Source organism: Xyrauchen texanus, chromosome 5 (assembly GCF_025860055.1).
Source record: "Xyrauchen texanus isolate HMW12.3.18 chromosome 5, RBS_HiC_50CHRs, whole genome shotgun sequence".
Classification (NCBI taxonomy): domain Eukaryota; kingdom Metazoa; phylum Chordata; class Actinopteri; order Cypriniformes; family Catostomidae; genus Xyrauchen; species Xyrauchen texanus.
In genome coordinates this window covers 45,187,195-45,213,740 of record NC_068280.1, presented here as the reverse complement: position 1 = coordinate 45,213,740, position 26,546 = coordinate 45,187,195, and the positions used below count along the sequence as shown (strand labels likewise).

At 38.7% G+C, this 26,546-nt stretch overlaps 1 protein-coding gene across 1 annotated transcript in view; it reads right to left on the bottom strand.

Moving 5' to 3' along the window:
• grin2ab (glutamate receptor, ionotropic, N-methyl D-aspartate 2A, b) overlaps positions 1 to 26,546 on the bottom strand; it is a 127,593-nt gene that overhangs the window by 46,258 nt on the left and 54,789 nt on the right. Inside the window, exon 4 of the mRNA XM_052127586.1 lies at positions 3,359 to 3,954. Coding sequence (XP_051983546.1) covers positions 3,359 to 3,954 — 596 coding nt within the window. The remainder of the gene's footprint in view (positions 1 to 3,358; positions 3,955 to 26,546) is intronic.

Genomic DNA, 26,546 nt, shown 5'->3' with positions numbered 1-26,546 from the left:
TAAAACACATTTGTCACACTCTCTAGTTTATTTAATTTGTCAACTAATGATGTCCAAACAATGTATGTATATGAATCTCAGGAGTTTTATGTCCATTTTGTGATTTTTCTGGAAAGTCGTGAAAAATAAAAAAACTTTATTAGGGACTGTAGAACGGATCCGGAGGGTGGGGCCGGGCTGGAATGATGCAACCCCGGTCCCCAATCGGCCTGATGGGGCGTGCGAGGGATAAAGGCGGCCAGTGATGACAGTTCGAGAGAGAGTATCATGGGCAGCGTCCCATTATGTATTTGTGTGTGTGCCTTTTATTTAATTAAATATAATTTATATTGTTAAGCCGGTTCTCGCCTCCTTCTTTCCATTAACCCCCTTACATTGAAACCCAGGAAGGAGGAGGGATGCCCATCGCAGAGTCCTCAACACTGCCGTCAACCCAAGGGAGCGCCGCTGCCATCCGCCGGGTGACGGAGTAGCCCGACCGTCCAGACGCCGGGAACGGCTGCCGTGCAAGGGGCGAGTGGGGACAGGACTCCTCGACCGCCTGGAGCGGTAGAGCCGCTGCCAGGGGCGGAGGAGTGTCCCCACATGCTGCCAGAAAAGCGGAGGGGCGTTCTGTCTGCTGGGGGTCAGAGGTTTGACTCCGGTCCACCCAGGGAGGAGCGGCTGTTGTCCACCTGAAAGTGTGGAGGAGTGATTGGGGACCATGCGACGGTTTTTTTTCTTGTTGTTTTTTCCCCTCCTGTCTGTCTCCCCCCAGGTCAAGGAAGGCGGGGATGACTAGTAACTAAAACATGTAATCATTTGTATTTTTATAATGGATTTTCATAGTTTCATATCATAAGTCTGGGTCTAGCACAGTATTTAAAACAATCTATACATAAAAGACAATTGAAAAATAACAAAAATAGATAATTAACACCTGGTAAAAATATTCTAATTCTGTTTTTATGTAACAATCTGAAAATGATTGTGCTTTATCATGTTAACATTGATGTAAACACTGTGAGCAAGTACTGTGCTGAAAACTGTACATTATGGAACACAAAAGGAGATGTAGGCAGTAGGGCAGTGTATTGATATAGATTTTCCAATTCAGTTAGTTTCGGATTCACAAGCTCTCGATTTGATTCCAATTAATTTGGGTATTTCAGTTATAATGTCCATTTTGCTTACTTGTGAAAGAAATTATCTCTCAGCTAATGTTGTTAATTATACAGGGGACCCTCTAACTAGGTACATTATCAAAATGTGAATTTCACTAATTATATTTTATCATTAGCTTTACATAATTTTTGTTACTGTAAATAAAAATTGTGGTTAATTTACAAATCCATGTCTATCATAAAATTTGATGTCTTGAAATTGCAAATTTTGTATTTCATATATGCTGTGTCTATATATATATAGACTATATATGACTACTGTAACACTCTCATTGCAGGATTCCCTGCATGTGCAATTAGACCCCTGCAAATAGTTCAGAAATCAGCAGCACGCCTTTTCTTTTATGAACCAAAGCGAGCGCATGTTACACCACTCCTTGTCTCTCTTCACTGGCTGCCAGTTGATGCACGTATCAAATTCATGGCTCTGATGCTGGCATACAGAACAGTCATTGGGTCTGCTCCAGCATACCTAAAATAATTTTTGCAGAGCTACGTTCCAACAGAAGCCTGTGGTCGGCTAAAGAACTGCGCCTTGGTGTACCAACACAAATAGCCACCAAAACACTTTCCCGGACTTTAGGTTTCATTGTACCACGTTGGTGGATTTACCTTCCCAACTCCATCCGTGAAGCTGACTCACTTTCTGTCTTCAAAATATGGCTAAAGACACATCTTTTCCATGCACACTTGAACAGTCACTAAATAAAAATAAATAAAAAAAACTCCTGTTGCACTATTCTGATGATAGTGAAACTTTGTATAACAGCACTTTTCATACCACTGTCTCCAATAAGATGATTCGCTTACAATGTATTCCTCTTTTGTAAGTCACTTTGGATGAAAGCGTATGCCAAATTAATAAATGTAAAATGTAAATATATATACCTGTATATATGTATAGACACACACACACAAAGAATATATCTGAGTAGCAAGTGTAGTTCTGGCCCCTTTCCTTTTGTCTGCCCAGGGGCTAAACGCCATTTTGTACAACGGCTGGGCGATATATTGAATATTAACAATATAATCTCGATAATTTTGACGGTACAAAATGTAACATTATTGTGAATGTCGCAATGATTTTAATGTGCTTTCAGTTGGCCATTAAGTTTCATAAAGAGTGCATCAGTAGACTAATTTCAAAGTCCTTCAGGGCTGCACAATTAATCAAAATAATGTTGAAATAGCAAGTTGTTCATATGTGATTATTAATCCACAAAAGGCTGATTTAAAGACAGATAAACACGGTCTGTGTGTGATTCAGAACAAACCAGTGACGCGCTGATCTGTGTGCACGCACATGGCGGCGCTATATATTGAGATATAATTTTAAAGACATTTCGCCCAGCCCTAACACACACACACACACACAAACACAAACACACGTTTATTGTTTTCATGCTTAATTTTTGCAGATTTGCAGAACACATGCTAAATACCGGTACTGTCTCTTTAAGGAACCCAGTTCAGTTAGATTTTTTATCGCATCCACGTGTGATTACAATTAAAAGTTTATTTGTTGCTGTTTTTGATAACTTAATGTAAAGAACAGAAAAGGGTATTAAAAGAGACATTTTTCAATGACGAACAGATTGTGAGGATCTCGTCTTTGGACACACATTACATGGAACAAATCAAACCAAATCTTTACTCACAACATGCAGTGAAAGGATCTCGTACTGAACTTCTTCACCTATACGGTATGCTATTCATAATATAATCACTCGTGAGTGAAATCTGAAAGTTACTATTTTTAGCCATTTTTTGTTACATTTTAGAGGGTTGCTGCATAGAGTAAAAGATCCATCTTGGGATTTAAGAATCAGTATAGAGATCTTTCAAAAAATCATGATTAATCAGAAAATAAATATTTATGCACCATCCTATTAGGCAGTATGTTCGTCTCAGTCACCATTCACTTTATTTTTTTCTTACAATGAAAGTGAATGGTGACTGAGGATGTCAGGCCTAACACATCCTTTTCTGTTCCATGGAAGAAAGAGAGTTACATGGGTTTTGAACAACATGAGAATAAGTAAATGATGCCAACATTTTTATTTATTGGTGAACTGTCTCTTTGAGACTTTACAGTTAACTTCAACTGATTATACATGTTTGTGCCTGTTTTCAATATAATTGTGTCAATAGATAAGTGATTTTCATGCATGCAACAGTAAACGATGTTTGCTTACCTGCGCAGAGCACTTGGCGGCACCTCCGGCTTCTCTGACTGGCCGTAGCAGCTTGCTGTTCCATCAGGTATCCGGCCTTCTATGTGGAACATGGCAGCGGCTGCAGAACTAATAATTCCCACAGCATCCTGCACACGTGTCTCCAGGGGATAATCCCATTCGTCGTATGCCACAGATATCATCCCTGTCGGAAAGGCTTCCGGGGTATGTTCAAAATTCCCCGTTGTCATACTTGGAACAATCCACACAAAGCCTGCCCCAGTGAGTCCTAATGAACGGGCTTCATCCAAGACCATCGCCGCTTCATCTTTGGAGCAGTAGAGAAGGATGACTGGCGACTGGATGCGTTTAAGTTGTACATGGGCACGATCCTCGGGTTCGCCAACGCCATCCAGCGTCACTACACTTTGAAGGTCCCAACGTACAAAGCTGTGGTCCACCGTGACGCGTACAGTTGCAATGAACTCCTGGTAACCAGGGAACTTGGTGGTGACCACAGAGAAGATGTGCCAGTCGTACTCCTCCATTATGGCAAGCATCAATAGCGCCTCCTGCTGGAGGGAGGCCCCAAACTGGAAAAAGGAAGAACTGGCATCCTAGAAGAGAGAACAGGGGGCAGAGGAGAAAAAAAGAAAGGTAAATATATAGAGTAGTAGAGACAGAAAAAGAAAGTACGATAAGGATATCGAGGGAACAGAAGCGAGAAAAATGATATCAGGAGCAAACAGCGAGCAATTGTATACAGGAGAGGGGAGAAAGACAGAAATTGCTGCTCACAGTCACTGACTAAGTTAAGAATAATGACTGCATCCTTGTGAGGTGACAGCTTGATATCTCAGAATACACAAACACATAAATGAGCGACGATGCAGCTTATGAATATCATGGTTCACGCTCTGTGCAAACACATACACACTGCTCTGTCCACCACTGTGCCGAGACAGATTTCAAATACTGAGCTTAAGCAAAGAGTGACACGCCAATAAACAGGCAAGAAGGAGGTATTTGACAAGGATTAACACCACACTTGAGTGCAGAATACAAAAAGAGGCCAAAAGAAATTTCATTTACATGAGGTAAATATATGCTTATCCAGTTGAACTAAACTGTACTTCACTGTAACCGAACCCACTGAGAAAATTGAATCTACAGTGCATAACGGAGTCACGAAGCAATCCATCTCCACAGATCCAAAACTGATGGTGCACTAAACTTCACATAAACCAATTATTTCACATTCTAAAAATAGATCACACAAGCCATTAAAACTGTGTCCCAAATATACTGAGGACTTAATAAATCAATGCAAATGTAGTGGTTTTGGATGGTCCCAATCGCATTGTGAATGCAGCACTTGAGTGTGTAAGAGGTTTTAGGATGAAACTGGATGAGGGGTTGCACACACACACACACGTACCCATACACACACATAGTCCCACACAAATCTCTGTCTCAGGTGTAAACACACACAAGCAGATATGCATGTATAGAGCTACATGCACACACACATACACACACAGCATGTCAAATCAAAAATATCTACTCTCAGGCCAGGTGTCGAAAGATAATCATACAGACTTACACATAAAAATCATTTTTTGGTACTTGAGGTGCTGAGAGGTTTTCCAATTTGGCAGGAGGTTGATAAGCATGTGAAGAGGATTTAAGAAGAGAGCTGGAGGATTGCGGGTACTATAGATATACACACACACACACACACACACACACACACACACACACACACACACACACACACACACAGCACACACACACACACACACACATACAAACAAACACACAAAAGATGTGTGCACCTTGAAATTGCTTTAATCAGAGCGGGTATGGGGTCAGAGCTCTGAAATATATTTCCATTAAAGCATTTCTTCAATCTCGCTACCTGTTTGTCTACACATCCTCACCTTAGAACAGTCATTTTCTCTAGATTTGTTGCATACGCATTTTGCTTAATGAAATCACTCTTTGAGTGCCGGTTTTATGCTATATATAATCACACAGCAATTATAACAGATTCTAACCTTTAATTTATATTTTTAAATACCATTTTTGTTTGTTTTCCAACTCTGGAATGCCATACAATTTTATAGAATTAAGAAATGAAAATAAAAAAAAAAAATGTATCAATAATTCAACAGCATCATGGAATCTTTGAATGAACCTCAAATGGGAAAGACAGAGTCCAGAGTTTACCCCGACACAAAGCATCCACAAAAAAAAAAAAAAAAGACACCGTATATGTATCAGGCATGCCAGTATTTTTATATTTTAAATGTTTGGATGCTGACGTTTCAAATTTATACTATTAACACTGTAAAGGTGAGCCCTCTGTACACAAGCCTCTTTGCTGCTGTATCCCAGTGAAAAGCCTATGCTCAAATGGAGAGGTAGTATTTTTCAGTGCTTTTAGACTTGGGGAGCACAGTCAGCTGGCTGTCATCCCTCATTTCTACCCCCTCATCTGGAGTGGTTGAGAGAAAGAGATCCCTGTTCCGCTATTACTCAGCAGACACTGATCGGGGTTTGAATGACTATGTTGGCACTCCAGGAAAAAAAAAAAATACAGGCAAACAGACCTCAGAGCTGGAAAACGATCCTGTTTAGAATTCTTAGCCAAAGAGACAGATTAAAGGGTTAGTTCACCCAAAATGTAAAATTGTGTCATTATTTACTCAGTCACAATTAGCTTTTTATTGTACAGAAAAAAGATGCAATGAAAGTGAACAGCGACGAATGCTATCACTGCCTAAAATCTCCTTTTGTGTTCCATGGAAGATAGAAAGTTATATGGGTTTGAAACACATGAGGATGAGTAAATGATGACACAATTAAAATATTTGGGTAAACTATCCCTTTGAAGTGGTAAGAAATCTACTTACAGAGCACAACACTGCCTGCCCACTTTTTTAGCCATCTTGGTTCCAGAAGTGTTTTTCCTATATATATATATATATATATATATATATATATATATATATATATATATATATATATAAAAATCTATAGGGATTTTATTAAAGCCTTCCTAAAAGAGTTCTAACCAATGAACCAAATCAACTAGCTTAGAGGTGAATCATAATGTTAAAAACATTATAGATTTAAAGCAAAAAAGTATTTAAAATCGGACAGAAATACAAAGGTACAAAGGTCTTTCATGAGGGGATGAACTGCAATCCCACGAAGCATTGCAAATGATTTAAACAAAAATAAAAACAATGTAGAAATATAAAATTATTGATGAAAAGTTGTTGATTATAAGTATAGACTCTACACTGCAAAATATTTAGATATATGCATGCATATACGTGGTTTGAGAGTGTAGGGAAACGTACCCATGAAACCATGGTTCCATGAAAGAAGGGCGCAAGACACTGCCTCAGTAGCTGATGCTTTGGGAACTCCCCTCAGGAGTGACAATTTCTGAAGCCCTTTAAATTCACAGCAATCTATTGGCAGACGGCGCCCCTGATGCACGTGTCATCGCAAACATATAAATTGGAGCACAGCGTTCTAACAACGAGAAATCAGTAGTGCAGCTAGCAGTTGTGGCAGAGAAGTTCCCTTTCAAATCTGTTACTTTGACGCTGCATCAGTAGCTGACACTATTGGAACTGTATACCACAGTGTCTTGCTATTGATTTACATGCACAAGGCATCAACACAGTCCTATTGAAAAATAGGAAGGAGAAAACTTAAATAACCATTACCATAATCTCGCTCCCCATAAGAATTTCATGACCAAAAGGTGTTAACTACAGATGTGATAGGTGTGACCCCTATGCAGATAAGGGGCATAGATGTGCCACAACTGCACCTTCAACTGGGGGGGATCTCAGTATAACCCCTTTGCACGGTCAAGCATCATGAAGGCTTCTGCACCAGAAACTTTTTGACCAGCTGTGTCATGCAGCTCGATGAAAAATACCATTGGGCGACGTGACTCTGAGTCGTACCAACTAAGTAGGAACCGTTCGTCAGACCACAGGCAGGGAGATTTGGTCATCCAGAGCACGAGAGATGTATTCACTACCCTAAAGAGAAATTCTAATGAAATGACGCTGTGCTCCAGTTTATATGCCCACGAAGGTGCACGCAACAGTGGCGGAGCATCAAGCGATGCCATTAGACTGCCGTGATTTTATAAGGCTTCAAAAATCATCACTCCTGAGAGATGTTCCCATAGTGTCAGCTACTGACGCAGCAGCTAAGTGATCGTCTTGAAAGGAAACCAACTTGATTTGGAGTAGGTGATCGCTGCTGCACTCTTTTGCCACGATTCTCTGATTGGTGGATATACCTATCTAAGGATCAAGTGTAGTTTAGTTTTTCACCAGAAATTATGCTATAAAACGTGAAATAAAAAAAATTAAGTAAAAATAATGTGGACTGATGGTTTCAACAGAAGTGTATACTGTCAATTAACAACATTTTACTTATGGAACCAGGCAGTTGTGCTCTGTTCTGATTTATTTACAGTAGGTTCACTTCCCTCTCAACATCTGAATAAAAATATACTCCTCTATTTTGTGGCATAAAGATGTGGGTGGATGAGGGAAATGCATTGCAACGCTACTCTAAAAGAATCAGCACAATACAGTAAATAAAAATATGCAAACTGTCTTTATAAACATTGTAAAAATAGTCAGGAATGACCTTCTCTAGTGGTCCTAGTAACACCAAAGTTAGGTTAGTTCATTGCTTTACTGTACATAGGCATTTCAGGAGAGTGAGGGACATTTTCCTTGATGTTCATTACTTTAGACACAATTCTGTATTCATCAACTTCCTCTCTAGAGTTTAGGTCAAATCAAAATGACAGAACTTGTCTTTCTGATGAGCTTTTGCATCCCCTGCTCTGATACCAGAACACACTCTGATGCCAAAACACACTCCAAATACAAAAATATAAAACATTCACATGCTGTATAACATGGATAATAGAAGATTCCCAAACTTTTTTGAACCCCTATGAACCCCACCTACATTTTATTAACTTAAAATATCCCCTGATATTTTATGTAATATTAATTAATTTGACATATTTGCACTTGATTTTTCTCATTCTTGTTATATTTTTTATTATTTTTTATTATTTTCTAATAATAGTTATATAAAATTTTATATATAACAGCAAACACATTTTCCAAAATTCCATCATCTATTTGTATCCATCATTTTTGTTTTCATTACCCTCATTGTCATTCAATGTCACTCCATTCCTGTATATACATTTAATATCTTGATATGATATAGCCAAATTATCCTGTATATTTGCAATAATTAAAAATGGCTTTTAATTGAAGTAATAACCATGAAGTAACCATTATACTGTATTCTAGGGTGGGAGACATGCCACTGTTACTTCTAGAATTTTGGGGGGAAATGAAAAATCATGCCACAATAATGTTTGGAAGTGAACTGAAATTAAAAAAAAAGTCAAGTAAAGTCATCTCTGGAACTTCCTTTATATAGCCATGGAACTCACCCCCTACCAAGTGGTTGATTTGCAGAACTTGTTGGTGGCTCCGTACCATTTCACAAAACTCTAAACGAATCTCTGTGCTTTGCATCCTAACACATTCAATACACCAAACAATCAGGTGATGAATGAGATGCCAGGCCTATCCAGCTGGAAACAAATCTTTTGTAGCATGTAGATGATTGCAGCTGCAACCAACAGCTGTAGAGGCAACAACAGGCCCAACTCCACAGGGAGGCCAGGGTGGGCAAGACCAACCCAATCATGAGATTGTCCCACCTTTGCAACCAGCACTCTACCCCCAAATGTCAACATTGTGAATTGTGTCTCCTGAAGAGGATGTCTACCATTTGTGGACGTCCCATGATAAAAAACTACTTACAAAGCCAAAGCTATAGAGCTGTCTCTTTTCAGTAGAGTAAAGAGGGTCTCCAAATGAAATTCTTGTAGATCAAAGGACTTTGTTTATCTTCCAACTGAAGGATTCCAAATGTGGATAAATCTCAGACAAAATTGCTTGCTGAGATATTCATTCAGAATCTGAAGAGGATATTGAAGAAGGTGGTCGTAAGGGGAAAAGAGTACTGTACGTGCTCTTTGTCTTGTAAGTGGCATCCCAGGCCTTCTCTGGTAACACCCATCTCTGCCATCGCTACCGGGTACTGTTCCATCATTGTTACATGGGGGTGATCTCTCCTAAACCACCTCTCAGATCTGACCAAGAAAGGACAGACAAATAAGATATCCTTTGTATGGTGATAACAGCCCATTTCAACCTACCTGGCACATTAAAAATAGATACATCAGAGCCAGCCTAGGGCTCCTTTAATAGGAAATTGACCCTGACAAATTAAGTCCAGGTTCACGGGAGTGCAAAAAGAAGCCTTTGCAATTAAGTGGGCTGTCTTGGAATAAAATATCTGCAGGGCCACTTCCTCACTTTATTCAGTAGTTCATGCAATATGGCAGTGGATGACCAGGACTATGCACACCAACCAAAGGTTGGCCAGCAGTTTCTTCACTCTATAGAATTGTTGATTCTTAGGGAAAGCCAATGCTAAAAGTTTGACTTTTCAGGATATACAGCATCCCATGTGGTCGAAAGAAGATGTCACTTATCTGGGCTGCCCATTAACCATTGAACTCCCCACCAGTGCTACAGCAACTGTCCTGGAAACCAGATCACCAGATAATAACATGAGGAAACAATCATTTTACCACTTCAATGCACATCACAAATGCCATATACTCTCCTTACTCAACTGCACTCAAACACCCTCTCCAAAACATGTATAACTCCACTCAATCCACATTTACCTGTCACAAATACATACACGGTAAAACATTCAGTTTTTAAGTCTTTATTCTATAGATGAACTTAGTGTTTACAAATAAATACTTAACAGCAGCACTTCAAGGTTCTTTTGAAAAGAACTGCTTTCCATGGGCATGTAATTCAAATTCAGATGAGAATGCCCAAAAAGTGTTGTTTTTGGAGTTGAAACACTCAATGAAACATGACAAACTAAGGATTTAACATAAATTATACTATTTCACTGATATGTCATTGCTATTATGTCTGCTCTAATAAGACCAATTTGCCCCACAGCTGCTGTTGGAAGATTTTAACTTTTCACTTAGGACACAACCACTGTGACAGATATACAATAAAACCAACTATGATCTAATGACGATCGTATACCTTAATGTAAGATAGAATAGAACAAACCATCTCCACCAACAAAGTGCATACTATTTGTTAAAGGATATGCAAATAAAAATAATGTTATACTTCTAAAATGTGTCTTTGCATTTATTTTGAACGTAGTTAGTAACTTGTTCAATCGAATCCCACTGTTATTATGTTTGAATACTGAATAAGTCCAAATTTAATTTAAGCAGTAATGATGCATATTTAATGTCTGATGGAGTTTTAAATTTTTATAGGACACATTTCTCAGGTTAAACGTGTGAGGATGTGTATTCATCAACATAAATAATCAATAAAATCATCCAGGTCTATTGTATCAAGTCAAAACTGGTTTTGTCGATTTGTTCAAAAAGAACCTTCATATATTTCAACAGGATCACACAGAAATTCGGCAAGTTGCTACCGAATATTCCAGTACCCTGACATCAGCTTTCTTATGACCAGTAATGCTTTGCGTCAGCGGTGTGGGAGACTAGGGTTCTCTCCCGTGTTGAAACCAGGAAGTAATTGTGTTTGCTTAAACCGTGACAAGCGTGAAGCAGAAGTTCAATTTTCCAGCTACGTAGCTATGTAAAAGATTACATATTTACTCCACTGATAGTAAGGTTTACTGTTGGGTTTTGGATTTAGGGGAAGTTCATATAAACACTTCTTCGGTCAGTGGGGGCAGTGCTATGTATTTATGGGATTACGTTTGTACAAACTTTTTTGAATGTATCTTTTAAAGAAATGAATAAAAATATATACTGAGAATTAATAAAAGCAAACTGAAAAAATTTATTCAAAGGCAAAATTTACACTTAGTCTTCAAATAAATTGCATAGCCTACTTTGTTAATGAAATTCTCTGCTTGCATTCACTGATCAGGGCTTACGAATGTGCTGCTCTTGTATTCAGTCATGCTTTCAAAGTTTTAATTTACGCTCCTGGAGTTTTCATTCGCAGTTCTGACAAAACTCTTGTGTGGCGGGCCAAGAAAGAGGAGTTCTCATTGGCTTGTAAGATTTTGAGTAACTGCTCTTTGACCTGGAAGTAAAGTTGACATAGAAGGGGCTCTGGTTCAGGTTTTGCGTGTAAAAGTGCGAGAATCTGTGAGAAACCGTGAACTGACTGCTATAAAACAGGTGCACAGTCACCATTTCCTCAGAATTTCTGACTGAGAACGAGGAGCGCATAGCTCGTGCCTCAAGAACTCTGAGTCTTGTGGTGTGGCTAGCATTCGCAATGTCTCATTCCATTCGTCTCAGGGAACCGAGGTTACGTACGAAACGTTCCCTTACGACTTCAGTCCACTTGACATTGCATTTACTAATGCATATGGGGAACAGAATCCCATCAAACCGCACTACACGACATAACTTCTCAGAGAGGAAAGATTATTAGTCTTATGGGACGGCGACCGACATGTGTATGCCGCAGCGAGTGATCCTCATGATGGCCAGGAGGAGAGCACTCATAATGAATATATGAGCTATAGCCATATAGTATGAATCACTCCTTATGAACATGGCATGTTTCATTATTTATAATGAAGTGCTTGTGGACTTATGGAATTATAACAGCCTGAATGGTTGTGTAAATGATGCGGAGCCCGTACTTAAAAAGGGGGCATAAGTATATATATATATATATATATGGCCAATGAATAGCAAATGCTCTAAACAGAGAGGATTTGTGAAGAAATAGACATTACGTCTAGGTTGTAAAACCTTGCGAACGTGTTTTGCGAGGACCATCCTGCTGCAAAACATATGTCTAGTAAGGACACACCATTCGTCCATGCCCATGAGGAGGTCATGCCTCTAGTTGAGTGTGCTTTAACAGCAATTGGGCAAGTCTGACCCTGCGATTCGTAAGTCAGCGTAATTGCATCAACAATCCAGTGAGAAAGTCTTTGTTTGGAGATGGACATTCCTTTTGTGCATCCTCCATAGCATATAAAGTGCTGATCAGACAGTCTGAACTGGCAAGTACGCTCAACGTATGTATATAGCGCCCGCACAGGGCATAACATTTTAATGCATAGAGGCATCTTGTGGACGGTGCTCTGGCTTGTAAAATGGTGTTCATGACTGAACGTGTCAGTTCTGGCGCGTGTAGTGCTTCCCGTTCAGTGGCCACACATACAGGTTCCACACCTGGGGCTGGGGATGCCAGATTGTGCCGTGCGCCTGAGAGAGGAGATCCCTCCTCAGTGGTATTTCCCATGGTGGGCTGTACAGTATCACTATCATTTCCGGAAACCATGACTGGTTGGGCCATTTCGGCGCAACTAATAGAACCATTTCCTTGTCCTCCCGGACTTTGCATATGACAAAGTGGATCAGGCATACCGGAGGAAACGCGCGTTTTGCTGGCCGTTTGTGTGCCATTGCATCTGTTCCCAACGGGGCTTGGGACTTCGAATACCAAAGGGGACAGTGGGCATTCTCCACTGAGGCAAATAGGTTGATTTCTGCTTTGCCGAATATTTCCCAAATCCTCAACACCATTTGAGGATGAAGTCTCCAACTGCCGGTATCACCCCTTGGCGTGACTGTAGCTCCGCGCCGTAATTCAGGCGCCCTGGGACATATGTCGCTCTCAAGGGGAGGAGATGACACTCACTCCATAGGAGAAGGTGCCATGTCAGTCTCAACAGTGCTGGTGAATGAATTCAACCTTGGCGGTTTATATATGCCACAATTGTCATGTTGTCTGAGTGAACCAGGACATGATAGTTCGCTATTTCTGATTGAAAAGTCTTCAAGGCTAGAATTAAAGCCAATTCTTCTAGGCGGTTGATATGCCACGCCCTCCTCAAACCTGTCCAGGTGCTGAAAGTCTGGCGTCCATCGCACACCGCCCCCCAACCTGTGCTGGAAGCATCCGTAGTCACCACTTTCCACCTGATAATTTTCCACAACGCCACACCTCGCTGGCAAAATGAGTCTTGCTGCCGTGAAGATTCCGTCCGCTGACTGGTGTGTATCGACGGCAAAGGTAGAGGGCTTCGAGACGAGAGGTAATCACTGTCTTGAAGGAAGAAATTCTGAGGAAATGGTGTCTGTGCACCTATTTTATAGTGCTGAAAGGAGCGGTCAGTTTCACACCAAAACAGGTGGGGCTCAAACATCATAGCCGTTATTGTAGAGAGGTTTCAAATAGGTTGTGTATGAAGGCACTCCCCATATGCGTTAGTAAACACAATGTCAAGTGGACTGAAGTCATAAGGGAATTTAAGCAGAGCATTCGTAAGTCCTGATCTGTGAACGTAAGCAGAGAATTTAATTAACAAAGTATGCCGTTTATTTGGAGACTAAGTGTAAATTTTGCCTTTGAATTAATTTTCTTCAGTTTCAGTTTGCTTAATTTTGTATTCTTTTCTTGAAAAGACACGTTCAAAACAATTGGCACAAAAGTAATCCTATACATATTTAGTTAAGCACAGACCAAGTGTAGCTCGCCATTCTTTAAGCAGTGCAAAGAAAAAAATCATCTAATTTGGCGATGTTGACCCAAGTCTGTCTTGCTGTATTCAAGATAAGACAAAACAAAACAATAAATGCACAATGTAATGCTATTCTTCTTATTTTGCTGCATATAATTATGTTGTGCATTGTACAGAGACCCAACTATAGTTATAATATTTAGCCTTGGGATTTTTTCTGATTTCTGCTTATTTCAGATAATAGGACATAATGAGTCTGTTAGGTTGGAAAAGTCTCCAAACCATACTATTTCATCTGTGAATAATGGATGGTCTGGGGATCAATGGCCTTATGAGTAATACTGGTTCTGTCCAATTTGTCATTTTTGATGATTAAACTTTTGGCTCTTACCCACTCAAATGCCTTAAAACTCATTGGATGGGACTTAATCAGGCACCAGTACAGTGTGATTTAAACAAATCTGCTTGGGCATACCTCTGAGCTTTCAGAAACAAACAATGAAAAAAATGTGTTTGTTTAAAACAGTTGTTTAATCTGAATCCAACTGAGTGTGTCTGATATCAGAATGACAGCAAACAAGGAGGTACTGAAGGTGGCAACAGTACAAGCCTGGCAGAGCATCACATAGAGTTGCTTACTTCAGTCAATGATTAACTGCTATTGTGTCTTTTATTCTTCCAATCTGTCATACTGTCCACAACAGTTGATGCCGACGTGGCTTACCATGTTTATTTTCTCATTTAACAATGTCCTCCATTTAATTCTTTAACCTTAAATAAATAGATGTTAATCATTGAAACTCCTTATACAGTGGCCCCACAAAAATATTTGGACACTTAAGATACACTTTAAAATATATGAATTCCATTGTATAGATTACAGAATATCAAACAAAGCTTCACTTTCCTCGCCTATTTTTGAAATGGCTTTTAGCCAAATGGTCCCAAGGTCCTTTTTAGTGGATGTATAAAGTCTGTTCACATAAGTAACCTAGCAAAGCAACAGGTGCAGTTCATCACATTAACTCTGGATATATTAAACTGAGTCTGACAACCAGAAATTGTCCAAATAATTTTTGTCTTAATTTTGAACAATGTCTCTATTTTATTTAGCATTTAAAACCTAACCCACTAATATTTGCAGGGCTCCAGACTGCGACTTAATGATCGCATTTTGCGACAGAATTCCCTGGTGCGACTACAAAGTTGGTCAACTCGCTCTCAATAATTACAGTGCAGTAAGAAGCAGTGAGAAGTACGGCAAGAGTAGCAAACCCATTTGAATTCAACACAGAATTGTCCGTTGAAAACCTCTATGAAAACCCTCAGTGAGTAAACTAGTTTTAAACCACGTTAAACCTTTTGAACAGCATTGACAAGATGAACAGGAGAAAACACTAAAAGTAATGCACAGACATAAATTAGAACACTTTTAACACATCACTAGCCTAAAAAAGATAATTTATTTACAATAGCACTAACTGCAATAACTAGTATTTTGGCAGAAATATATTTGATATTACATGAAATATAATTTGTATTCATAAATATTTAAATATATATTAAATAAATATAATATTATAACTAATAAGCTACATTAAGGGAATGGGGAGTATTATTTTTATTACCTCTTTAGAAATTTCTAAATTTATTTATTTATTTATTTTTATTTTTTTTTTACACGTTTATGGAACTTTTTTTTTCAAATGTCATAATTTGTTTTATAGATGCTTGTTTTTACCTGTGGTTACCATGGTCTTGTTACAAATGGCACTGTTAAAACTGAATAATAATAATTAAAAAAACTATGGTACATTTTCATAAGAGCAAACACAAATTCTGTGTTGAAGCAAAAGAGCAAGTTGTTTTTAGTTGTAAATGATGTAATAAATTCAGAAGAATGCATATTTTACTAACCATGTGATAGTTCTGCACAATTAATCGTATTTTAATCGATTTCTGCCTCTCACGGTAAATTAAGCATAATCGTCTATGATATTAGTGATCTAGCAAACAGAAGGTGTCAGCCAGGTAAAGTTGCACATTTTTGTTCATTTTCATTATAGGCTGTGTCTATGGATGATAGACCAAATCATAAGCTCTTTCCTAGGCCGTTTTCACCTCACCTGACCAATCACACTGTAAAGGGATCAATGGAAAGGAGGAGGCGAGAACCGGCTTGTCAATATAAATAATATTTTTAATATAAAACTTAAACAGACACACACATGACGGACATGTCCGTAAACGATCACTCTCTCCTGCGCGATCCTCTGCAGTCGACCTTTATCCCTCTCGGAGGCTTGATTAGCCTAATACAGGTATGTATGTAGGATCACGACCCGGCCTCGCCCTCCGCCCTACCACACACACTCTCTTCAGAAGTTCGCTACTGATCAATCATTGTTTCTCTTTTGAGCACATGCTCAAATACATAACTGCACCACAAATGTTTACGAGTCTCGAATGTGCGGTGCACAAGGATAATGATACGACGTTCTGTGCTCGATGCACATTAAATTAATTCCATCTTGTGCTTTGATAATGTATGTTTTATACAGAATAGCTGTGCATGTTCGGTTAGTGCATGTCGCTAACATGACCGGGCTATTTTAAAGCGCAATGCATTTACCTCAGTAACACATTTGCCTAATTCCAAATATATTTGGCCATAATAAGTGTGTATCAAATCTAAAGTAACCCCGTGGCACCAGGGTTGTTTGAAGCGAGGAAGAGATGAGAGCATTTCTCCATGTATGGAAGGAGCACAAAATGCCAGTGTCACCTCTGCTGGTAACACACAGAAACAACACTGTCTTCACTCAAAATAAAATAATTAATTTTTTTCATAATAGATGCTTGAGACTGTATAGCAATTCTGCACGCTCAATTATTGCAGTAATATATTACTATTAGCCTATATATTACTGTAGGGTATGGAGAAATAATAATTATAAAAATTTTAATAATAATAATAATTTAAAGAATGGATCTTAAAAGAGGATGCAAGTATAAAAGTAACTGTATCTATTAGCAGTAAAGTATGGGTAAAAAATGCCTTAATTGTGGTGAAAAGGAATCATTTACTAGTTTACAGTTCTAACAACTTGTTTAAAATGAGAGCTATTTTTAATGTAATTGTATGTTTTTTGTTCTTTTAGAATCAAGATCTAAGCAATGGCAACAGTATTTATTTATTTGTTCAAATTGTGCAGCCCTGAGATATTATTTTTTTCTTTCAAATAACAGAATAGTTGTGATAAATAATTGTGATTACAATTTTGAGCAAAATAATCGTGATTATCATTTTCACCATTATCGTGCAGCCCTACCATATGCCCTATTCCAACCCCCAACCCTAAACCTAACCATCAGTAGAGTAAGAATGTAATCTTAGAGGGCAAATGCAACTTTCGCATTACACTCATCACTGATTATGTGAGTCCGATTACTTCCTGGTTTCCATGGGACCAGAACTTGTGTCTCTGTGTTGATCTCAGTGTACTGGAACATTCGGTAGCAACATGTCATCTTCCCATGTGATCATGTTGTTTTACCATGGGTGTCACTAGAGCCTGTTTTATTCCTTCTATTTTCTGATCAAAAATCTAAATATATATTTAGTGTTCTCTGAAAAATATCTTAATAAAACTCTTCTTTCCTTCCTTCTCCTGTCACTTTTTGAAAGCACTTTATTTCTTACTCTCCTCAAATCTATTAACCAAAAACTTGTCATTTTGGAATGTTCTTTCATTTCTACCATCTCTAAATGAACACCCTTCCATGAAGCAGGCTTGTATTCCTTTCACTGCTCTTCCCAAACAACCTTTAATCAAAACACTGTATTTGCTTATTCTAACCATCAATCATCCACCAATCAACCTCCGCTATCAAAATGGAACGTTCCTCACCACATACACCTCCACCTTGACATCTCTCCATACTTAAAGCCGTTTTTCAGAACAACCACTCATCCATCAAATATCTCTATGAAACACACACGCATACACACAAACACCGCAATCTGGTTTATATTTTGCACATGCCACTTATCACTTACAGTATGTGTTCTCTCTTTTGGAAAAAGAAGGCTGTATTATATAATTTATTATTCAGTATGTGTAGACGTACGTGTGTGCGTGCACATTTGTATTCAGTGCTGAGTCTCTCATTTTGGGCGGAAACACATTATTGTTTCTTGTTGCCTTTTTAATGTGTCGATTATTCTCCCCCTTAGGCCATTCAAAGCCCAAAATACTCAAAATCCCAGAATTCATTAGAACTTAATTACTGCGGAAAACTCAGAGTCCAATAAAGTTTTTAGAGCATAAGCATCAAGCAACTTAAGCAAGACTGATTTATACTGCGAGGTGCCATTCAACCAAAGTAAGCATTTCTTCCAATCTGTTTCCTTATTAGATCAGGAGTAATGAGAGCTCTATGGAAAAATTTACCGGTAATTCAAATCCCATATAAGCCACTACCTTTGACTAAGCCCACATGGAATCTGTGCTTTTTTTTTTTACACTTATTTGTTGAAGAAAAACTGTAAAATTCTCCAGAGTAGATTTAAAATTTTATGTTTTATATGGAAAGGCACACAGAAAATGTCTCTATTTCCTGACAGACATCACTGAATTAGGTGTCCTGAAATATCACATGCCTCTGTGATAACCCTAGACTCTGTATATAGCAAACAAATATGTGACTGCAGACCGCTGATCATTCATGTTTAACAGATTATTTCAAGTAGATGTCACATTGCATCACTGCTCATTTGCATAAAGATAAGGTGTCCTCAACTTAGCCAAGCTTGCAAAGTCACTGTCTGCTGTAACTCATGTCATCTTATATTGCAAAAATAAATGACTTTTGCTTTGTTGGTGCAAAATGCTGATAATGAGCATTTTAACATCGATTAATATATCGAATAATCGATTATGCTTAATAAGATGCCAACATGTGCGGTCATGTCAGCGACTTACACAGCTTTCTTTAAGGTCATGGACGATTTAAGCATAACTTCTTTTGTCCATTACCTAATTATATTTTCTTGCATTGTCTGATTTTATAAATAAGCCGATTTTTGGTAGTTAACAGTGTATTGATGTGTTTGTAAACAAACTCATGGTCAACGCACCTTTACTGGTATCTGAGAGTATCACTGAATTTTGAAGTATATATATATATATATATATATATATATATATATATATATATATATATACATATATATAGGCATACCCACCACTCGAACACCATTTATGGCTGGCTGCACCAGTGTTATTGCTGTTTCTTCTCTTTCTGTCAGGAAAGCACTGACATGCCAAGCAAGATATTTCCAGGTGGGAAAACTGCATCAAATTCATGCTTCAGACCCAAAATGTCAAAAGAAAGTGAAAAGAAAACTTTTAAATATTTCACAAGAACTTCATAGAACTTTCTTCTGTTTAACTACAGAAGAATCCCTTGCTGCTTATACTGTACTTATCACAGCCTATGTGTTTCTGTCTTAAACTTTAATTACTTAGTGTCAAGTTATAAAATTATTCTTTGCGTTACCCTATTCATTTAAAAAAAAAAAAAAAAAATTAGTCGTCTAAACAACAACTAAACATCTTTCTTTCTTCTGACCAGTTGCACAGAAGAGGAGCAGCATTAATTGCTGTTTAAATGAATAAGTCATTAGACTAATAACTTTTAAAAAAGTACCCAGGTATTACAAGTTTTTGGACATACAGTTGAAAACTAATTTTTTAACCACTCCACAGATTTCATATTAGCAGACTATAGTTTTGGCAAGTCATTTAGGACATCTACTTTGTGCATGACACAAGTAATTTTTCCAACAATTGTTTACATGCATCATAGTGCAAATCAATCCCAGAACAACAGCAAAGGATATTGTGAAGGTGATGGAGGAAATAGGTAGAAAGGTATCTATATCCACAGTAAAATGAGTCATATATCGACATAACCTGAAAGGCTGCTCAGCAAAGAAGACGCCAATGCTCCAGTCTGGTGCCCTCTGGTCTCCACAGATGCCTCCAAACGGAGTTGGTTGTTCCTGCTACAGGGGAGCACTCACCCGCTACTTGATCACATCTTGATATGTTCAGCGACACAGGTCACTGCGCACCACTCATATCCCGGGCAACCTCAACACGGCAGCGGACGCATTGTCACGACAGGACAAGTTCACACTCTGCGGAGAGTGGAGGCTCTCCAGCTGATTTGGGAGCAAAGCACAGGTAGACCTGTTTGCTTCCCAAGAGACCTCCCACTGCCCGCTCTGGTATTCCCTAGCGGAGGCTCCCATTGGGATAGACGCGCTTCCCGATCTGAAGACCGCAGAGACGCGCAGTCAGGTCAGTGCTCTCATTTCTGCAGGAGCCCCTGGAGCAACCTGGAATTAAGTGCCTTGCTCAAGGACACAATGGTGGTGGCTGTGGGGATCGAACCAGCGTCCTTCTGATTACCAGATTACCAGTTATGTGCTTTAGACCACAACACCACCACCACTCCATACTAGCGGGTTGATGTCCTGTTTCGCAAATCCAGGGCGCTGGTAGTGACGATTCTCTCTTGACCAATCAGCGATCTGCAGAGTATTGTCATCATATTTAGTATCGCTCAGCTCGCTTGGAACCTCGACTGAGGTGGAACTAAAAAAAGAACCAGGTACCAGGTACTATCCACAGTGGAAAACCCTCTTAACATTCTTATTATTGCTTCAGGTTTCCCAGCCAATACCTGTGAAAAGCAGGAGGACTGAAAAGTGTCTAATAATAATGTTTATTACAATATCTATTAATTTATTAAATTAATTTGTATAGCCATTTTATTTTTCATTGTGTAACAGTGTCAGAAAGGTGCTTCCACTTGCTTTACTGAATTTTTTGTATGATCCTTTAATTATATTTAAGCTGCACTCTCCACCCATTGGCTGGTGCTGTGTAGTGAACTGATTCCAGTTGGGTCATTAAGATTTGCGCCATCCGAGAGAGTGGTTGTAGTGGGTGAGTGCTCCCCTGAAAAAATATTTTAATGAATTTGATCTTATTTTTGGGGGATCTGTATTTTGTTTTGTCAGGTATGAATTTGTATTGTATGCTCTCTTCTCAAGCTACCGTGATTTATGTGTAGTAATGTTTGATTTAATGTTCATCTTCATTATACAATATGCGTGAGCATGATTATTGGGACTGACTACCGCTTTTTAATGTGTTTAAACAGGTACAGACTTTATATTTTAAATAATATGTGAAATTATTGTATACCTGGCTTATACTGTTCATACATAAACATTAAGATTTGTACCAGCCAAGAGAGTGGTTGTGGTGGAATGTGTGAGCAAGATTATTGGGACTGACCACATCTTTTCAATGTGTTTAAACACAAAATCCACCAAAAACACAACGCAAGACAACCACATTACAATAGCATCAATATGAAATATTAAGGTAAATTTATAAAAATAAACGTAATAATTGTTAAAAAAAAAAATCATTATTATTATTGTTATTGTACATGTAATTATGCAACTCTAATGCAAATGAACAAATATTGACATATAAAGGCTGAGGAAAGGGGCGCGCTTCATTATATTCCCAATGAAATTAGGCACAGAATAGAGGTCCACCCTGTTTCACCAAAGTTCACTCATTTAGAGATTTCTGGCCTCACCCCTGTTGCAAGCCGAAGATCACCATTCCAAACGTGAAGCATGGGGGTGGCAGCATCATTTTGTTTTGGTGCTTTGCTGCCGGACGGACTGATGCACTTCACAAATCTGATCAAGTGGCTCATTGTGCATGACATCGCGGAGACTACACATGTAGATGCTCATTCTACTCTCTGAAATCCACACACAAATTACCACGTGCCCCATCGAGAGCGAGAATCACTTATCACAACCATAAGGAGGTTACCCCATGTGACTCTACCCTCCCTAGCAAACGGGAAATTTGGTTACTTAGGAGACCTGGCTGGAGTCACTCAGCACACTCTGGATTCGAACTCGCGACTCAAGAGGTGGGAGTCTGCATCAATACTCGCTGAGTTACCAAGGCCCCCCAAATAATATTATATTAATATTAAAAAGAAAGTGTCAGTTTTATAAAGAGGGTTATGAGGACAGTGTGGAAGCAGGAGAGATGACAGGATGAAGAGACGGTGCATAAATGAGAGAAAGTGAAGACTGATGAGACAAAAAATTATTAGCACTGAAGAAATCTGAAGCATTGTGCTGTTACCAGAATAATACATGGTACTTAATGATTAAATTAAGATCTCATGATATTTTCTAGGGATGTGCCAGGGTGGTCAACTAATCGACAAGTCGTTCAACAACTGTCAAATTAATAAAAAGATGCAACTTCTTGAACAGCATTTTTGCGTGATGATAACTTGGTCAGCTTATCAGTGAATAACAGTCAGCATGGTAAACCCCTTTGCAAGAACTTTAATCTCTTTAATGCTTTAGGTTTAGTCTTTTTCTTCAGCTAATCTGTCTACACTGCAGGCCATATTGTGCATTGTTGCACAATTAAGTTTTGTTGTGTCGCTCAAATCTCTACAAATAAAAAAAGGATTCAGATTTCTCTTTTTTTAAAGATGCACTTTGTGTCCTCTAGCAAAATCTGTGGTTGAAATGTAAAACTGCAAGCAATTTGCAGAGGAACACTTTATGTCAGTCGAGTTTCTGCACTGCTCTTATGGTGGATGAATCTCATGATTTCGCAAACTGGCGATTCACAGACTGGACAGAGTTGTGTTTGTGAGTTAAAAATCATATATGTAAATATTGTTTTATTTGCAAATCTCATTATATTTATTTGTGAATTCATTTAATTTTTGTGAAACTCTTTACATATATTTGTGGATCTCATTCAATTTATTTGCGAACCAAATTTCTATTTGTGAATCTCTTTCAATTTGTCTCTGAATTAGAAACAATTCTAACTCCATATTATCTGGACATCACCTGTGTGTGATCATGACTGGGAGATATTCAGAGCCAGTGTCATAACGTGCTGTTTTTTATGTTGATATTATTTTATACAATTAAACATTTAAAACTGAAATATGACTTGCTTTGATTAAGATAAATCACTCCTATTTACATATTTTGATTAAATACATTTTACACTTACAGCGCATAGGGAACTCAATCACCTCAATATCCACCATTTAACAATATATTTTAATATGACTATTCAAGTGTTTTATCGACTATTAATGTTTGTATTGTAGTACACTTATCAAATCAAGAAGTGAAACTGGCGATATGGCTGATACTTTGTCAATGTAGACTTTATTATTTTTTTTATTATATTTTACAGACTCGGTTAATAATGCAAGAGAACCATAATACTACAATAGTATGTCTATCCACACAATAAAACCGTAAACTAAAAACATAAAACGAGGATTCAATAATGATGGGGATAAAATTAACTTTTTTAAACATGAAAAAAACATGAATGTGGCAGGGCGGAGGGCAGGGCCGGGTCGTGATCTACACACCCGGTCCCTTATCAGGCTAATCAAGCCTCCGAGAGGGATAAAGGCAGACTGCGGAGGATGGTGCGGGAGAGAGAGAAAGCATCTCTCTCTCTCTCGCAAAACATTTGCTAAACAAGTTTTATTATCATTTACTGTAAGAACTTTGATTCGTTAATGGATATTATTTAATAAAAGTTAATGTTTGTTACTGACTGTAAACCTCCATGCCGACATACAGAATTTGTGTGACGTAACACAACTGCATCTCGATGAAATAGGAGTTGAAGATTCCGCACGAGTTTCCAAGTTAGAAGTCTGAAAAAAGTGTAATTCTGTTGCACTTTCCCCAGTTGAAAGGTGGAAATTCCGACTCTATACAATACGGAGAATTGCGGCTTTCCCCACAGGGAACACTTACACACACACACACACACACACACACACACACACACACACACACACACACACACACACACACACACACACACAGGCGTGTGGCAGTGCATTTACAGCAGGCGAGTGTTTCAAACAGCTAGACAGAGCGCATATAAATGGAACAGAATGCAGCATCTTCAAAACTGAACTTCAACTTAACACTCATATTAAAAACGTGATGTTATGGTGTCTCCTGTTAAGCCAACTGCGATTTGAAAATAGACGGTTCAGACACTAAAAAAACTGGTGCGCACTTACTAAGATTACTTCGGTAACCTGAAGGAAGAACAGACAGATGTGCGTTGTACATATTCTATAACAAAATGCAATTCAGCAGCCAAAGACATTTGTCAGACGTGTTATTATATATACAGTTATGTACATGGCATTGCCCCTCGAGTACTTGATAAGTAATTAGTCAAAAGTCAAGTAGACAAAATGACCAAAATGCCCATCCCTACGTATAAATACAAATCACTATCGGGTTCAGATAAAAACACAAACACACAAATTAGGGAAGGGCAATATGGCAAAAAAAATGTATCTCTATTTTTATCAAACTTATGGACGATTCACAATACATGATTAGATTTTTAACTGTCACATATCTAATGCTTTTTTATGGGTAAAAAGAAAAGAAAGGAGACCGCCCATCAACATGCGCACACCGATGCCAGTTATGGTGATAAGCCGGTGTATACCTGCATGATGGACGAAGCTGAGCTATAATCACACTGTGTACAATCATACTGGGAATATTACTGCTGTCTTTTATATCAGTCTCCGTGTTGTTAACGTGTCACGTACATTTGGAGCGAATGCACATGTGCAGCTGATCAGATCGGGAGCGGCATTAAGACAAATGCTATGAAATATTTTTCTATTCATTATTCAGCCATTTGTGGATTTACAATGTATCTAACTTTAGTGTTGGCAAAATATTTTGCAAAATCTTGTTTTCTCGGTTAAAAAAAAAACAATAAAATAATCATGTAAAATTTGGATTTAGCAGAAAAATCTGAAAAACCACCCAGCCCTAACACAAATACAGACAAATTAACAAGACTCAGACAGAATAAAAGGCTTCATTCTGATTTAATCAAAATCATTCACATCTCCACACACTTTTACTTACGACACACTTATCATACCAAACCATTCATCATTCATACATACAAACCATACACATGACAGGCCAATTAATTAATTAGACTGTCACATAATGAATAAAACACACAAGATCCTGAAAGAGGTGAAAGCACCATCTTCCTATCTTTCTAAAAGAGCATATGATGTATCAAGTATATGTATGTGTGCATAACAACATTACTAGCCTCTGAAATCGAAAATACATACTCTGAATCTCTGGAAGTGCTGTTTATGAGATTGCTGAGGGCAAAAGTGTTTGTGCCAACAGCTTGCTTCAGCAATGTAAGCAAAATGTATATCAAGCTTGATTAAAAAATCCCATTAGGAACCACTTGGAAAAAACATCCAAGTCTAATATCTGAACCACTTATGAAGGAGTATTACTTTTTCAAAGAAATGCTTCCTCTAATTTAGGCATCTGCCTTATCCCCAAATGATTACTTACTGTTAAGAATGGTATGCGTATTCCAATAAACAAAGCAGAAACCACATGTACGTACTGCATATAGTACCACTCCTATGGTAATCAGCCATGAGACACGCAAGAACATTGGTTCATTGACAAATTATCACAAGATATTCTAGAACCAATTATGTCAAACCTGGTGATAAATATTATAAAGTAATAATGCTTCAGTATTACAGCAATGAAGAAGCAGCTGCCTCGGTTTAAACTCGAATAAACACATTGGAGAAGCAGGTGTGTGAAATAGATCATAGTGGTGTTTTGGAAAATTAAAAATGAGAAAGAATGCTTGGTTTGTCAATGAAATAGAAGAATTGAAATATTATATACTTTTGTGCATTAACTACATCCCTATTGAATGTCAGGCATATTTTTGGATTGTTGAGGACTTTCCCCAGCAGTTCTTGGCAGTGAAGAAGCAGACGGAGGCTATACAGCACATCTTGCCCCTGAGCGGCTCAAGATCCTATACCTCGTCTGCTCGCCGAGGGCTTCCCCTTGCGGTGGTGAAAGCCCAGGGGGCTCCGCCACAGCCCAAAGAGCCCGGGTCGAAGGAATGCTCCTTGATGTTGCGTTTTCTGTTCTCCCCGCTGCGAGGCCCCACCCCCAGTTAGTTCACCAGGCACCCGCCCCGGCTCAGCGGCATCTGCTTCACTAGAGTGCAGGGCGAGAACACCGCTACCCTGTGTGAGGAGATAGCGACCCTTCTTCGCCAGGGCACAATAGAACCTGTCCCTCCAGCCGAGATGAGGAAAGGGTTCTACAGCCCTTACTTCATCTTGCCAAAGAAAGGCGATGGGTTGCGGCCAATCTTGGACCTGCGAGTTCTGAACCAGGCCTTACACAGACTCCTGTTCAAGACTGAAGCAGAAACACATTTTGACATGCGTCCGGCATCAAGATTGGTTCGCGGCAGTAGATATGAATGAAACCTCCAAGTAGGGCTGGGGCGCCGTGTGCAATGGGCACGCAGCCGCTGGTTCCTGGACGGGTCAA